Source organism: Thunnus maccoyii, chromosome 9 (assembly GCF_910596095.1).
Source record: "Thunnus maccoyii chromosome 9, fThuMac1.1, whole genome shotgun sequence".
Classification (NCBI taxonomy): Eukaryota; Metazoa; Chordata; class Actinopteri; order Scombriformes; family Scombridae; genus Thunnus; species Thunnus maccoyii.
In genome coordinates, this window is record NC_056541.1 from 21,286,496 (window position 1) to 21,304,484 (window position 17,989).

General features: G+C 38.9%; 1 protein-coding gene across 1 annotated transcript; it reads left to right on the top strand.

Annotated features, from left to right (window-relative positions):
- The first annotated feature begins 13,338 nt into the window (after positions 1-13,338).
- LOC121904130 (cytochrome c oxidase subunit 7C, mitochondrial) lies at positions 13,339-15,743 on the top strand. The gene is made up of 3 exons (XM_042421670.1): positions 13,339-13,515; positions 15,077-15,224; positions 15,645-15,743. Exons 1-2 carry the CDS (start codon positions 13,441-13,443, stop codon positions 15,191-15,193), a joined length of 192 nt encoding a protein of 63 aa, XP_042277604.1. The 5' UTR covers positions 13,339-13,440; the 3' UTR covers positions 15,194-15,224; positions 15,645-15,743.
- The last annotated feature ends 2,246 nt before the right edge of the window (positions 15,744-17,989 follow it).

Below are 17,989 nucleotides of genomic sequence, written 5' to 3' on the forward strand. Positions count from 1 at the left end.
TGGAATACAAATAAACCTGGGCCCAATAAATGTCACTACTTTCCTTTTGTGTTTGCAAGGCATGCAGGAAACGGGAGACTTGGGTGTCCACGATATGGGAGACAGGAGAAAGAGGCAGAGAAACTAATTTTGCACAAGCTTGGCAAAGGGTATTGCAAAATGCTCTCAATTTGTCATACACAATTGGCTGCAAGCTTTCAGAGAGCAGAGGAAAAAGGTTGTGTTTTCAGGTAAGGTCTGTCCTTTATCTGATTCACCCTCCAAGAGAATCTGATTGCAGAATTGCCAGAATGAGCTTTTATAAATGCGTAAAACTCTCACTCTAAACCCACAGTACATTTTGTTCATGCATGCCTTTTCTTTTTGCTAAACTCCACCTTCACTGCCAGCTTATTCACCTATTCTGATTCACTTCCCTGAACGTTTTGCTGATTCAATTCAATCTTGAGGTTGTTAGTTCTGCAACTATCTTGTGCCAATGCTGAATGAGCCTCTAATTGAAGAACATATTTACTTTTTTTTTCTTTACAAGAACATCTTTAATTGACATTACTTCTCCTCTTTCAGAGGAGGAACCCATGCGAAAGAATTGTCAGGCTGGCAGCCAATTCACAAAAGGCTAGTCAGTGTGGTGAATGCAACCTGCATGCTCGCTTTGTAAAATTGGGTTGCAGAGTTTTGCTGTCAGAGAGGTGGACAGCGGTCTTGTAGAGCACAGAAGCGGTTAAATCTTTGTCACGCTGCACTAATTCACTCCACAGTTCTGCAAAGCTAAGGACATAATGTGAGGAGGGTTTCATGGCTGTGGGTACATCCTATTTGTTGTCTTTTCAGCACCAAAGAAGATAACAAAGCAACAAATATTTTTTGACTTGGACTGGTGAAGCTGGTTTTGCTTTGCGAAGTTTCGAGACTCTGAATTCATAACGATTCAAAATGAGTATTTATATGTAAACAAGAGGTATTTTCCTTGTGTAATGTGTAAATACACAGATAAAGGCACTTTTCCCATCAATGGGCCAATATACAGTACCAGTCAAAAGTTTGGACACACTTTCTCATTCAAGGAAATGGGAAGGTGTGTCCAAACTTTTGACTTAGTACTGTACCTCCCAGCATCGACACACAATTTGTGCCATTTGGCGTCAAAGCCAAAAGTGTAGATCACTAAAAAGAAACAGCTAACAAACCTATGTTGTTAGCACTCTTTGATACACACACGTAGGCACATACACATTCCTCACTCTATCATGTCTGTTCCCCAAAGCCAAGGACCATCAGAGAAACAGAAGACACAAGCAGAGCCCTTGAGCTGCAAGGGCCCTGGGCCAAAAAGCAACTTAAATCAATTCCATTTGATTAGGTGCCACAGCATACACTACATCATTATAATTCCATTAACACAGGGATGGATTTTCAATGAATGTAACTGCAGGCAAATGGTTGGGCATAATTGTGTGAAATGAAATACAGCACAGGTTTGGAATAGGGTGTGAATTTCTTTCTTTTCTCTTTTTTCTCCTCCCTGTTTGCAGATAAGGACTTTGCCTCATCCTAATGCTGCAGTCTTGATCTTTTCCTTTCTGCAAAGCTGCCTTTTTTTACCCCCACAGCATCTTAAAAATGCTCTTAGAATGCTTAGTATAAATTATTTCACACTTTATTAAATCAGCTTTGGCTCAGTAGGCTAGTGTAAGACCACCATGCAATTGCTTGATTTAACTACTGATAAATAAATACGGTATATACGTCATTAGTTACAGCAGAGAGGGGTTAAGAATTCCAATAAGGTCCATATATCCATATACACAGTATCTATCAGGAAGCCAGTAAAGACAGCTAGATTTACTGCATGACTGAGGCTATTTTATGCATCACTAATCAACCATTACTGTACATATACTGAGCTAAGTTAGGGCCAGGGGTATTGGGACTTATATGTCATGGCATAGGCAATCATACACAGCCTGAGGCCTGTTGCTTCATGACCCAATTTGTCCTTTCACACCAATTGAACAACAAATAAGAAATTGCTTGGTCTCACATGTCTATTTATATAAAGTAGGCCCATTACCCGTGTAGAAAGTCAGTACTGGGCCATGCTCAGCAGAAGAACCCACACTTCAAACTTTACTGGCTTTTAATGTGTGTTTGAATTCTTTACACAAATTTTAGCTCCACTCTTGTATTATTTTTTTATTTGTTTTTAGATCACTGATCACAGTCAACTCAGAGTAAACTGGTCCTTAAGCTGCTGAGACACGGTGCTGCAACTTTAATGCAGTGCTAGCTGGGGGATTCATCAAATATTTGTGTCTCTCCCAGTCAAGCAACGTAGTGCTTACACTGGCTGAACGACTCGATGCCCCCGTGTCCCCTCTCAGAAAGTTGTCCTGTGTTGAATGGATGCGGCAGACATCTGCAGTGACAGAAAGTCACTGATGAAGGTCAACAATCTATCAGGCTCTGAGGATGAAGAAAAGCCACGGCCACTGAACGAACATTTAAAATGATGAATGTATGTAGCAGATGGACATAAATCCCGGAGTAAAACGCTGACCAAATGTTTTCTTTGTACTATCAATACTGTCATAGAGAAGAAATAAGTCAGATAGCAGAACACTTCTGCTCTAAGTGCATGGACTAAGACAGCATTGAGTTGAATTTGACGAAGTTTCCAAAGTAACCAAACAATTCTTTCATGCCTGTGGCTAGGAATAAATTATAAAAGTGCCATGGCTGCAGTTCATTTTGAGCATGATTTGTCAAGGCACATTTGTCAAATATTTCCAGCTGAGATTTTTATATCAAAAATGTCCTCTCTCAAACAAAGCCACTTACTGACCTCTTGTCTCTAGTTCTCACAAGGGCAAACAGGATGAAACTCCAAATCCACATGTATGGATATCCATATTATTCAAGTTGTTGCGGCATTACAATAATAAATGAGCAAAACTGCACCGTAGTTACTCCATGATTCAATATTTCACTGTGAGCGCTTTGCCAGTGAGAGAACGGAGCAACAACTGTGCCAGTTTATGTTGAGCAAGGGGAAATCAAGGGGAGATTTATGAGCATAATAATGAATCCTATGCCTGCTTTAATTACAACAATCCTGGACTCTTTGAAGTACTCCATTGCAGCTGGAAATCATTTGCCTTGTGTCTTAGTCCTTTACACTGAACAGATAAACATGGATCAAATATTAAATTTGCATGTTGGAGAGATTTTTTTTTCCATATTTTTCAGTATTGCTGTTAACAAATTGCAGCAAAAGGAGCCTAATTGCCAGCTCTGCTTACATGTGTATTGCAGAGAAAATTTAGGATTCACTTTGCCTTTCAAGTCTATTAATGAAATCGAAGCTGAACCGCAAGGTTAACATTCTGGGTTTGTGAAATACATCACGCTATTAGCAACCGATGAGTCATTAACACAGACGATGGTAATGTATTTCATCAATGAATTTTGAATGTCAACCAAGCGTCATTAGAGGGGCAAAGACGAGCCTGGCGCAGATGCTTTTCTCCCACATTGTCTCTGGTGCACCTGTCCCCGCCGTATGTCAAGTGCTCCGACCATTCCAAACTGGGCTAAACAAGGCGAGCAGATCAAAATCAGTGCCAAAGCAGGTGTGTGACAGTTCCACCTGTGTTTCACCAGGCATTCGCTTCTCCTTCTCATGCCCAGATAAAGAGTCTGCTCTCTGGCAGACTAAAAAGGATCTGTCAATTCCTGGCAGGCTGGAGCTCTCCAAAGAATCAGACTCCCCCAACATCCACCTGCTCTCCCCAGGTGATGCTGATGAGGAGGGGGGGTTTCAGGCGTCCTAGACTTCTAGTTACCAGTCAGCCAATTGATGACAGTTGTTCTTGGCTCTAGATCGTCCCAGAAATTCAATTTTTTCACTTTTAGCTTTCCTTGTGGACTCATAAGCATTAGAAAGAAGGTGAAATCAAACATTCATATCTAAAGACATGTTTTTATCTTTGCAATTCATGTTTTGTCTCATGCAAACATTGTTTTTTGCTGCATTCCTTGTTTTAATTGCTGTAAGAGTTGAGAGTAAGTAGTCCTTATAGCATGAATTCATTTCCATTATGTTGATTTTTGCATTTGTTTTTACCTTTATATTGGCCACTGACATTCTATAACCATTATCACATGTATATAATCCTTTACATATCATGGAAACTTGGCCGTCTTGAAAGGAAGTAAATAATATCAAAGATGTAGTGATTAATATTCACATCAAGCTAGGGTCCAAAGTTCACCATCAGTATGTGCAGTCAGGAAGTGGTAGTAATAGTCCAACTTTATCAGGTTATACACTTTGCAGAAAAAAAATCTGCCACAAGGGTTAAAAGTGGAGAAAAGTAGTGTGACCTTGCATGACCCTGACCGTGATGGGAGGTAACTTTTTAATAAGGCCTGGGTTGAAAAACGGTGAACACGTCCTTTAAGTGCATCACATCAAACAGTTTAATTCATATGATGAATCTGGAAATATCTCTCTAGCTATAGCTCTGTGAACACTATGCTGTTTAAAACCACTGCAGGATATATCTGTGATGTTTAATTAATTCATCTGAGACACACATGTGAAAAAAGATACCATATGCAACATTAGCAACAGAAAAATGATATTAGATAATACTTGTCTTAACTGGTTCAAAATAAATCTAACAAGATTTTGTGAAAAGTTTATAGGAAGGTTTCTTTGTTTAGAGCTAGTAGATACTGTAATTAAGTAACTTTCAAATCAAATGATGCACCACCAGTATTTGCAGTTATTAAAGCAGAAATGCAATATGTATGAGAAAGCTTATCTTCATCATGTTGTACTCTTTTTTAGAATATACTTGCAAATTAGTTTTCAACCTTAATGTAATTTATTCATACTATGGGTCCATATTAGAAACAGATAAAAGCATGCACATACGTGTCACACACACCAAAAACTTACATACATGTATACAAATGATGACAATAAGAACATTGCAATTAAAATCACACCAGAGTCACCAATTCTAACAATGTGCAAATAACTCCTGCACTCCACTCATCACATCTTATATATAGTGTGCAGCATTTGGTAGAATTTACCAACACATCAGTTATGCTGCTCTCTACCATATGCGCACATCACATCGGCGCATACATTATACATATGATTTCTTATCACTGCCTGACATACGGGAACATTTATGCTGATGCACATATGACACATTATTAAATCTTTGCACAGTGACATCCTCATCGCATGATTAAAGTGACTTCATGTCTCTGCTGCTCTTTTTATATCTAAACCATAGGTGAGCAGAGTATAGGGACGTACAGTAAGTAGCCTTGCCTTCATTATGTATGTGTGTAATTGTTGATGGAGTCACTGTAATCATCATTATCTTAATGTTTTTGACATTAAATATGATGCCTTAAATCCAATGTTGCATTAAAAAAAGATTTATTATTTAATGGATGAATTAATCATTTTGTAATGTAGTATGGTAGGGATTTGTCCTTTCTTTGATGCTTTAAAAACACTGAATTATCTGGAAAAGCCACAGTATCATGAAGTTAGATGTTTTTCCATTTGCAGAGAACAGGAGACTGGCTTTCAGTTCACAATTAAAGTAAAAAAAAAAAAAAAAAAAACACCTTTGAAGTCAACAAACTGAGATTAGATTTTTTCCCCCACTTATTTCTGAAGTGTTTCCTTTATGTACCTCATTATTGTGTGAGTTGTCCATCAAAGGAGCTGTGTGAATCCCATTAAGGCTTTGGACCCAGTTGTGGTCGAGACAGGGCTGATTGTTGGTGCCTTTGGTAAGATCACATAACAGACTGATGCAGCGTTTGTAATATGCTTCTTTTTTATGCAAATGCTTTGTATGCAAATTGACTCTGAACTGTAGGTGTTAAAACAATTAGTAGGGTAGCGTATTTGCATGTAATCATGTTCTTGTAATATCTTTTTTTTCTAAAATGAAAAAGCACAAGTGTGCTTCCAACACCTCTGTGTTCACAGATAGCACTGATAGTCTTCCATAATCAACTCTTCCCTGCTTCCTGAGAGTGCAGAGAGTGTGGGCAACATTTCAGCCAGCATCCCAAAATGGACACCTGTTTTCCCGTCCATTTGCGTGTATGTGTGTGTGTGTTTTGTGTTTATTTATTTCTTTTTTTTTTTTTGCCAGGATGATTCTGCTGCTGTGGAACAAGGTCAGAGCCCAGAATACTGCAGGGGAGACATGTTAAGTGAGCTGAGAGGAAGCAGAGTGTGTTTGATGGATGTTTGGCAGGTTTAGAGTGGAACGCCTGAAGACCTCTCGCACATTGTCTGCCATTGACTGGCGTACACTGATCTTTTCATGGGGTGGCAGAGGGCTGCACAGCCCAGTGCATGGCATCAATCAAGAATGCTCACGTGAAATTAGTGATACAGTAGGGAATGACTTGTTGTGTATTTGGGGTTTTTTGCTCTGGGATAAATGTGTTAGATCTTTGAGGGCTTCTTTAGTGCTGTTGGAGTGACTAAGCAACACTGGCATCTATAGGCAGCCACAGGAGCAGGAGGAACTGCAGGCAAGAAACTCCCTTATTAAAAATAACAAATCTCTCTATCTCTCTCTCTCTCTCTCTCCCTCTCTCTCGCTCCCTCTGTGTGTGCGTTCAGGGTTGCATTTTTGTGTGTGTCTGTCTTTTTTTAAATTTGTTTGTGAACATGTCAGTGCACAGCATCGCTGGCACACGTCTGTTCTCTTTGCGGCTGTGTTTGTTAATGTCACTCACGACAGCCAAATTGAAGGTGCCATTGTTAGTGCCGGAGGGCAACGGGAGTGAATTCGACAGCTTGACAGCTCTCATTAGCGTATTAGACACAAACAGTGGCACAGATGCTCCCGGTCAGTCCTTGGTCAGCCTTGAGCTTCGCTTAACGGCCCGCTGACAGGTGGCTTTGTGGCACTCTGTCTCGTGGTTGACAGGGTGGCAAAGCAGGAGCTCATCTTCAATAGACTGCTGGGATTGCCAAAGACAGTAGCTATTTCACACACATTAATACTTGGGGAGGAGGTTTTACAAACACCCTAACACTTATGTACAGTAGAAAAAAGAAATAAATAAATGCAAGAAAAAGGGGAGAGAGACACACATTTACTGGGATGGATGGTTCTGTGGCTGCATGCAGTATCTTTCAAGCATAATTAGAAAAAAAAAGCAAAAGTGTCCAGTAAATATTTATACTACATTGTCTACCAGAGCAGATGACAGCTTGTGCCTACAGTAGAGGCTCTTTTGTTTCCATGTTTAATATGGAGCAATGTCAATGAACAATGATGTGTGTAGTCTATAAAACACAAAAATAGGTCACATTCATTCACACAGCCTTAAAAACACTCACAGAAACATTCAGAGTCAAAGCATTCTGGTCCAGTGGTTTGCTTTGGAGTCAAATTTTGCTTCTACTGTAGCTATTGTCATTTGTTATGGCAAAAAGCTCAAAAGTTCGACTCACTTTCACTGCTCACCAGCTTAAAAAAAAAATCAATGCTAGAGGCACAAAAGTTCTGTTAAACTGAATGAAAGTTAAATGATTTTTCCAACACACCTTTTGAAGTTTTTGTAATGCCTCAAGGGTAAAATAGAATGGGGCTCACAAGTAATACAGTCAATGAGAAGCCTGTGCAGGAAACTAGTTTGAGGAAAAAGTGGAAGTGGACCAAATGAAAAAAAGAGTGAATGTAGCGAAACAGTGAGAAAGACTGACCTTGTACAGAAAGGTTTTTATTTTTGTTTTTTACTTTTACTGTGTGTGAAGTTTCTGTGTAATAGAATCACCTCTTGTACTGCACATGAGTTTATTTCAAAAAGCCCTCAGTCATCTCAGCAGAAATCAACACAAAAGAATGTAATAGAGATATTTGCTTTCTGTCCTTGACACTATAAAAATTGACTTTATTGGGTTTGCAACAAGTTGACAACTTATTTGAGGTACTTCTACCAAAACAATGATTCAAGTTTATTTATACTGTTTAAAACCAAGGACAAGATAGATTTTTATCCTTGTGTAGGATATTATGCACCCGTTAAGTTAATAGGGGCACCACCTCAATTGATTAATTAATTAATGATTAATTAATTAGGAGGAAAAAATAAATAAAGCAAAATAATCAGTCTTATATCTGAAAGTCATGAAATCTGTATATAGTGACCTCCATCTCTGATATAAAGGAACAGACAAATACAACGACTCGGCTATAAATCAAGATATTTATTTAACTACCGAGGAATAGGGATGAATGGGAAACACTAAGCATATATACATATATATACATATATACAACTGAAAGAATGAATGAATGGATGGATGGATGCATGAATGAATGGGTAAATTAAATAAACAGGTTATTGCAGACAGAATGAATGAATTACTGAATGAACGTTATCAAAAACAAGTCAAAATGAGGGGCCAAGACTCTACTTACAGCTAATAAAAATTCTAATTTTGAATAGCTCTTACAACAAGTCTGAGACAGAAGCATGGTAGATGGTTTTCCTACTGTTTCCTTGGTGATGAAGGGCTAATGATGAGGAACTTCCTGGACAATGCTGAGCAAGAAGAAACAAATTCGGTGATCCTCGGGTCGTTGGAGTGACAGCCAGATGAGAACCAATGCAGTAGGTTCAGTGAAACAGCTTTGGTTCACTGCTTCTCAGGAGGATGAATCCAGACTCAGACTAGCTGAGACTCCGTAATGGACACACATACATATATATCAATACATTTATATCAAATAAATCAAATGCAATAATGTGTGTGACTTATAATTAACACATTTTGAAGCAGAATTTGAATTGCCATAATAAACTAAACACATCAAAAGTTAACATTGGTTAGATAAGTCTAGATACATATTTTTACACATTTTAGAGGCATTTCTGATTAATTGAGACACTTATTGTATATAAAAGAAATGAGGAGGAGAGAGACACTCAGAGAGGAATGTGGGCTTCCCTCAAATTTATGACTTAAGAGATTGGAGCTAGCAGAAGAAGGGAGGGTGGTCCATCCAAGTTTGGGCAGTCTGTTTGACTCTGAAAAGAAAAACAAAGTTGTTAATACCACAAACTGTCCACTTTCTCTCCATGACTGTTGGTGAGAAGGCACAGGTTTTTAGCCCTGTTCAATGTTTCCTTGACATCCTTATGCCTTTAGGTCAGAGGTCAGTGGGTGTGTGTGTGTGTGTGTGTGTGTGTGTGTGTGTGTGTGTGTGTGTGTGTGTGTGTGTGTGTGTGTGTGTGTGTGTGTGTGTGTGTGCGTGTGCACCTACACAGACAGACTGAGAGAAATTTGAAAAAATTAAACTTTTCCTCTTATATTCCTGGGTTCATTATCCTACTCTTGTTTCATTTGAAATCTGTTGACCATTTAGAAAATTGAAAACCAAAATGTGATGTGGGTAAAAAACGTGTGTCACTGTCATCATCTTTAGTTGAATTTTGGCTTCTTTTTTTTTGGTTGTAGAAAGCAGTATGATTACACTGTATTCTATGCAGAACATTACAAAGCTGGTTATATTTTGTTATTAAGAAAGAAAACAGATTTTACTAACACTCTCATTGAATCACACTATCACCCAACACTAAATGACCTGTCCAAAGTTGTACATTTATATGTACAGTTCGTGAAACTCCACCAACATATGCATTTTGTTGTATGAAAAGTAAAAGGTACAATGTGAACCAATTTCTACAGTAAATAAATTGCTGATATGTTGAAAAAATGGGAAATGTCAAGAAAACAAGAGAATGTTTCACACTTCACATAACCCTCAGGAACAGGTCTCATAAAGAGCTTGCTATGACTAGACTGGTGCATGCTGGGGGCTGGAGAAAAAAAATAGAATGACTTAAATTTGTCATGTTTACCTCTGGTCTCCAGAATAATTCTCTATCTAATTTTCTTTCCAGCCCGGCAGGTTTAATGTAGAATCCAATCATCAGCGTCCATTTTATTTCAGAGGAACAGCGATGGTAAAGAGAGGTGGGGGAAGGGAATGAAAGCTCATTTGTGACACTGTAGTGTATGGAAATAACGGTGGGCTTTGGTGGAACGACGATGTTCCATGAACACAAATCTAGGCAAGGATGGCTGTTGCTTAAGAGGCCTTACCCTGAATGTAGCAGGGCACAGGTTAGTCATCCCAAGAGGCCTGGGTCAGCTGCAAGGCTATCCAATTCCTCCTTTATCCACTTTAAAGATTAATGTCAAATCATGCCATTATGTGAATGCTATGAACTCCCATAGTGACTTAGCTGGAGGCGATGTATCTCAGTGCGTATGTGTGTACCTGTGCATTTACTGTATACATGTCCCACTCATACTCTGACTAAAATGAAGGGACACATTCTGACCCAAAAAGAGACATACAGAGACATAGACTTACTGAAATAAATGGTAGAGCAGAGAAATGGAAGGAAGTTACACAGCAGGCATTATGTCCAATACTCAATCAGTCCTACCCTCCTTTCAGCATCTCGAGGAGCAGATGCTGAGACACACAGAGGGACTGACACTTGATGAAGGGCTCTCTCTTTTGTCACCGCCCAAAAGAAATAAATATATATATATATATTGTCTCAGCCCAAATTCACTATTCTCTCTCACATTCCACAAAAACACTGTAATTGTGCAAATCTGCTCTTGTCAGCGGCAATGATGCAAGACGCCTTAAACTCAAGAGTGCTGCTGCCAAAATGAACTGTCCTCATTGATTAACATTATCCATTACCTCTCCTCTCCTTTGTGGAACATTATTGCAAATCCAGACAGCGAGAGAGATATGCTGTTTACCTTGGCAGTCTAGCCCGCTATTCATCATATACTGCAACAGATTTGGTTGATAACTGAAAATGAAATTTACTCAACAAACAAAACCGAGGTTCATATATTTATTACATGTACCCTTGCTTCATTGTGTTTCATAACGACTGCATGAATCAAGCCAGTGATAATGTTACCATGTACTATAATTATGCACACAGCCTGCTTTATTATTATGCACAGTCATACATGGTTGATTAAAGGTTCGTCTACAAATATGACTGAGCCTGGGTTTCACTGAATGCTAATTGGCAGTCTTAAATGAGAATGTGGGTTATTATTTAAGATGACAGCTTTGTGTGTTTGTGTACACAGTATGTTTGTGCTCCTCTTTTCTCACACCGAGGATCTCTATTGACAGAGCACTCTGTGTAAGAACAGCTTTGCTCATGAGCCAGGGAAAGTCAATAGCATGGAATTAAGACAGTCAACAAAAAAATAACAAACACTGAATTGCCAGAAGGGAAGGATGAGAGAAAAATGAAGCAGGATGGATTTCGGGATTGCTCCAGCGACCTTAAACAACAAGTAATAACATCAATATTTATAATAGGGTCTGATGACATTGTTTGTGGTGGGCACCGGTCACCAGGATGATTCTCAATCCGTCATTGCTTTTTAACAGATTGCAGTGACAATGAGAGAGCAGGCATGTGGCAGCAGGCCAGGTGATGACCCTGAGCTGATGGATGTGGCAGCCATGACAAGGGGGAACCAGCTTGCTGTCCGCATCATAGCAGACAATGTCAGAGCTGCCCACGGCTTGTCAGAAGACAGCATTTTACTGGCTTCACTTTGGATTGAGACATGATTTACTGCTGATACTGATGTGGAACTATCTTACAGGTATCACATACACACCATAAATAACAAAATAATATGATCTGACATCTGGTCAAGGCAAAATTTTGAAGGAAACTTTGCCCTCAGTGTAGTGTGGCAGCTCTACATATTAAAGCTTATGCTTTTATTCACCCCAAAAATCCAGTAATTCCCTAAATTGTATGAAAAGTAAAGCATCAGAGACCCATTTCAATCTATTCTCAAGATACTCAAAATAGCACTTTTGAAAGTATACTCAAGGTCAACTCAAAGGATTTAATTTAGTGAAAACTATTGTAAGTTGCTCCATGATAAATCATGCATTCTCCAGCTCATTCATAACAGAGAGAGCATTCCTCTCCTCTTTCTGCAATAAACATCTGTCTGCATTCACAAAATGTTTTGAAGCCATCAGATGTGGAAAATATTCAAATAATTCATACATAAAAAGAGAGAGAGGTTAGACTTTTACTGTGTTTTGTGATCAATGAGTCATAACAAAAAAAAAGTACCAAGGCACGCTGCTTTGCAAAAATTAAAAAGCCTTTAACCTTAATCCCAGATCTTACCCGAGGTACTTTTTGTCATATCTCACAAGTGCTTTATTCTATCATTCCAGTTTTTCATGACTTTGTCATGAAATGACTTTATAACATTTTCAATTATGTTCATGTTTTTTAATTAGTGCTTTTTAAAAAATACCAATGTAAAGTCAAAAACACCCAATTCTGCCTATGCAGTTTTAATAGATGGAACTATTTATTGAGTTCATGTTTGACATGGGTCCTAATTTAAAGTATCACACACTATCGGGGGGAATAGAGGCACTCTGTCAGTCATTTTGAAGGCTTTGTGGAAAGGAGGTACTTGGGATAAAAGCTAAATTTGTATTAAAGTATATATTTTCATTTTACACAATATACAAATTAACTGTAACTTTCCTAAAATAATAAGAATCTGTTTTAGGGTTTTTTTGGTTTGTTTTTTAGATGACATTAATTACAATTATGTAAATAATGTTTTGAGAAGAAATAAGTTAACATTTTGCTATGATGGTTGTTTCTTACAGCAGTTTATTCTTGGGGTCCCTGGGGACCCAAGCTGGTAGTCCTTACATGTCCGCATGTTAAATATGTTGGTAGGATGGGGGTTAATAAATGGGCTTAGTGCCTATGTGTTTCAACTCACAGTCTTCTTCAGGGTCACCCTGAAGATTATAGATGAAGTATTTTTGTGTATTTCTGATTCTGATTCTGATTAAGGTTGTCTTCAGAGAAACGGGGGCATTCTGTTCTTCATACTTGCTCTGTGGGTAAAATACCAACCAAACCCCAAGAAGAGGAGAATAGAATAACTATGACCATTGCATATATATGATTCAGGACTCTGAGTCATGTAAGTCTAAAGCTGTTCTCTCTGTGTGGTGATCTTTAAGGAGACTTCAAACACATATCTTGACAAAGAAACTCATAAAAATATGTTAATAATATTGCTGATTCAAATTTAGACCAACACCAACAGACGTGTACCTCAGTAGGAGGATACAGGAGGTAAATTGTGGACGATTCAATCGTAGTAGCTTCTGAGTCATTTGAACTACATTTCCCACATGCTATAGCTTCGTTTCCATTTCCCATTATCCTTTGCGCCGTCTTACCGCTTACTCACAGAAACAAGAAGGTCGAACACACCGCTTCGTAGCTCTGTTGTTGAGAAGAAAAGAGACTAAAATCATGCTGGGACAGGCTGTGAGGCGATTCACGACGTCTGCTGTTCGTTCTTCACACTATGCTGAAGGACCAGGGAAGGTGAGATGTCTCCTTAAAGCAGTATTATAATGTCTAATGTGATCATTTGCGACGCGGCCTGGTCTATAATAAGAGCCCGTTAAGCTAACGTTAACATAACTAACCTGGAGGTCACGGTCAGTCACTTTTGAAGAGCGTGGTTGTCATACAGGCAAATGGAGCTTCAAACATGGGCATATATTTAAATATTTCCTAACCGAGTTTACAAAGTAGTTAAATATGAAGACAGACTTATGTCAGCAAGTGTTGATTTGTAGACGCGCGGCCTGGGATGCCGTCCTATCGGTTAGCATTAGCTTGTGGCTAAGTGGGTAATAGGTAGCGTTAACTCCATTACTGCGACCTTTAGCAAGCTGAAATAAGATAGGTAACACTGTCTGACATTTGGACATAAGTTTTATTTTGTGTCGACATCTTGTTAAGACTTCAGTGAACTCGCAAACACTCATAATAGTTAGGTTACCTAGTTCTTTAACTTAGCACTTCCGGCTAATAGGTGCAACTTGAGGTCATAGCTGTAACCGAAAGAGGAGAATCTGGAGAATGTTGACTTTAATGTTTTGGTATTACTGACAGTAGGATGCCGACAATTTGAACTCGCCTCACATTATTTGGTTATGAAAAACATTCCTGATGTGGGTTTTAAAGTCTCTTAAAGCGTGACCATGCAGAAATCCATAATATGGTGCAGTGCGGAGTAAATTCTCTATCTTTGTGCTCTCTTTGCTCGCTAGACGATGACATCGTTCGATTAAACGCAAATTGTCTTTTGTCATAAATTGTAGAGCTTGCTGCACTTTATTTACTTCATCATTTCAACTTACAAGCCATAGGAACACATACATATAGAGGTCAGAGCTTTCTCAGCCCTTTGATCTGTTTTTTAGAGGGTTTTTTTTAATTATTATTTAATTTTTCCCTATATCCTTTTGTCTGTAAAGCAGCCACTTTGTGAAATCAAGGTTTTATTTTCTCCTGCACTCTGCACTGCCTCAGGTTACATATTTGTTTGTTACTAGATTAAAAAATAACTGCACACCCAGAGACTGACCCACAGTGGCCAGTGGAAGAGAGATGTCCCACTCATGCATGACCTACTTGACAAGAGAAAGGGGGAATTCAAAGGCAAAAGGCATACTCCCCTTATTTTATTTATTTATATTAACTTTTTTTAATAGCTTTGCTGTACTCTTATCATTGAAATACTTTTGTGCACCCTCATTATGAAGTTCACCGACAATCCCTCAACTTTAAATTGCATTTTTACCCTAAGTACTGTCTGACCCTAGCTGCTTTGCAATGTTTGGAGGCGGTATGAAGCACTCTGCACAGATATTTTGCTAATAGTTCTGATAATTCATGAGTGAACTGCAAAATAACCTGTAAATTACAGGGCACATATTTGAGAGAATATCAAATGCGTGAGGCTGAATTTTTTTCAGACTTTCTAAGAACAGCTTGTGCAATCAGAAATACTTGTTTAGCAATGAATAATGTAATCAAATTGATTGTACTACATTTCTTAGTTACACTGCTTCATAATACTCTTGTCTTTTTGCAGAACCTGCCATTCTCTGTGGACAACAAATGGCGTCTGCTGGGCATGATGGTTGTGTTCTTTGGCAGTGGCTTTGCATTCCCCTTCATCGTCGTCAGACATCAGATCCTGAAGAAGTAAAATGAGCCAGTGCTGTTATTCAACCTCCAAGGTAATTATTACTGCCATGTTTATCTAGCATATCTGCTTTCATTAAAATGTCAGGATGATGTGGCATTTACATCAGCTTCAGTTTGAATAGTGACCTCAGACAATGACAGTCCTTCTCTGCACCTCTTTAGCCTTTTGCTCAGCAGCATATCTTAAATACATTACCTGTACATCTGAGAGTGACAGTAACAAATGTAATTTTGCTTTCTATTGCGGTTGTGTTGTTTAGATAAGCCTGCACCTTAGCAAGTTAATGTGACAGTTTATTGCAGACGTTGATATGTGTCAGGTGGGAGCAGGTCAGAGTTGTTGTTGTCACATTTATCTTTGCTAGTGTTTACTCAGAAATTGCTTTTCTGTCATCAGATGTATGCAAGTCATCCTCATCACTTTTTGCCCTATTTTCTTGTTCTCCTTGCAGGTCATCAGCCAGAACATATTTATCCATCAGAGTTCTATCCCCGCCGAAGAATGGAAATCTCTTAATTGTCTTTGTAAATAAAGTTTCCTCAAATATGAACATGTCTACTTGTATTTCTTACAATGCTACAATATATTTTGCATGTTATAGCCATCATACATACATTATGTAATGTGAAGGTATTTGTAACCTGACAAGTGTGACATTTTCATAATGATATAACATATCTATCTCTGTAATCAAGCTGGCTCAGGTCTCATTTCAATGGTTTATCACAAGCTAATAGGAATGGACTGTAGACAAAACATACTAAAGTTATTTTCAGGGAATAATATGCATCTATATTAACATGCAGGTCTTGGCAGGAGAGCATCTTTTGGAACCAGTCATTTAATATTTGATTAGTGGTTGATTATAGCCAGCGGTGCTCAGTGTAAGTTGGTCTCTTACCATATGATCACAAAAAGCTGGTGCTCAAGATTCATGAATGCCATCACCAGTCTAAAAAATTAATGATAGCCCTATTCAATTACTAAGAAGATCCCCAAAGATTCATAAAATATGTTGATACATGGATGGTCTCCAGCATTAAAAACACATTGTAAAAGTTAATAGTGAATTGTAACTGTATATTTACAAAGTGTACATATACTGTCCCCAGCAACCCAAGGTTAATGAATAAAGTGGAAAAATTCAAAATCAGTGTGAGAGGGCTTGCACTGAAGAATCCAGTCCTGCTCTTACAGTTCCTCTGATAGGTATTGTTCCCCCACTCTGTAGCTCAGCTCTTCAGCTGAACTCCACTGAATAACCTATTTCTGTTCAATTAACCCTATGCTTGTGGCTATAATTATTCAAGGACAAAGTATTAAAATGGGAGGTGTGGCTGCTCAGTTGGCTAGGAAGGGTAATGTAATAGTTGAGAGGTTTTCCATGCACCTCTATCGAGGTCTACCTTATGCCCGGGGTCGTTCTTAGAAATCAGCTAAGGTTATTTTCTTCATTTGCTCACACAAAGAGGGGTTTGGGTTGGTCTAAAGACATTAGGAGAGACAGAAGGGGAGAAGCTGTAAGCATGAGAAACAACCTGGCATATACCCTCTGTAACATCCCGACCCCCACCCCCTCCCTGCCTGATTTTCACACACACTTAACTCGCAGCAACTTGTAAACCTGTCAGGTGGTCTTGTGTTCCCTTGCATTTGTAATGATGTTATACTGTGTGTGTGCCTCTGGGCTTGCAGGATGGCGGAGCATTCAGGTCGTGCAGCTCTGGCTTGGTGGTGATAAAGTTATCAGACATTTAATGGGGTCAACAAGTGGGAGCCTATATTTCATCATAGGTGTGTTGAATTGTCTGCACTTATAATAAATTGACCTTTGTTAGTAGCTCAAGGGTAGGGAGGGAAAAAAGGATTTTCTGGTCAAAAACACAACCCAGCACATGAACATGACACCCTGCATTATCACAGCATACTAAACAGCACACGCAAGCTCATGCACACCTGACATTTCTGTAATCTCCAAATGTTCATTACAATACAATTAACACCTGCACACGAACAAACATCACAGACTACCTGTCTGATCAGCGCCTAACACACTATTTCTGTTTACATAATGCAACACAAGGTGGGGATCAATGTGTGAATATGTTTCTTTTAAGAAAGTAAGGTGGGGAATGAGACATTGTCAATGCAGGTAATTGTCATTCTGCTGACTGATATCTCGATATAACCAGGGAAAGTGCCTGTCTCACCTTCCAACAATAATCCTTTCTCTGAATGGTCCTCATCAGTTTGTAATGAACCATCATGATGAAGCATGTAAAAAGCCTACTGTAGTTGATGTCCTTCAGCTCCCGACATAAGCCATACTTCATGTTGACTCTTGGAGTGCACCTCAATCAGGGAAAAGGGAGCTTTCAAGAGCCATTAGAGACAAATAAGCTTCATTGAAGTGATACATCCAAAATCCATCTTTTGAGGATCGAACAGGCGCCCCGCATAGGCTTGAAAGGTGCAAGTGAGTTTCTTCATTCCTGACATCCAGCGAGGCAATGAAAATGAAATATGGCACTAAGTTGTGGGCAGTTATTTTTATCCTCAAAAGACAGATCATTTTGTCCAGTCAGATGTTAGGCAGTAAGAAGGTTCCATTTTGTTACAGTTGTAAACATTTAAAAGCCCCACTTTTGTGCTCTGAACTCTGACAGTATTGCACTGATTGAACAGAACTGCCAGCAGCTACTTTAAATTTTACAAATGGTTCACTTTGGCGCTGCAGCACACTCTAGCACTCAGAGTGCTAATTTAGGAATGTCCCCAACATTTGGACCCTTTTGC

Coding starts and splice junctions, on each gene's coding strand:
- LOC121904130 (XM_042421670.1), top strand. CDS start 13,441: ATGCTGGGACAGGCTGTGAGGCGATTCACGACGTCTGCTGTTCGTTCT. Junction 13,516..15,076: donor ATGCTGAAGGACCAGGGAAG/GTGAGATGTCTC, acceptor GTCTTTTTGCAG/AACCTGCCATTCTCTGTGGA.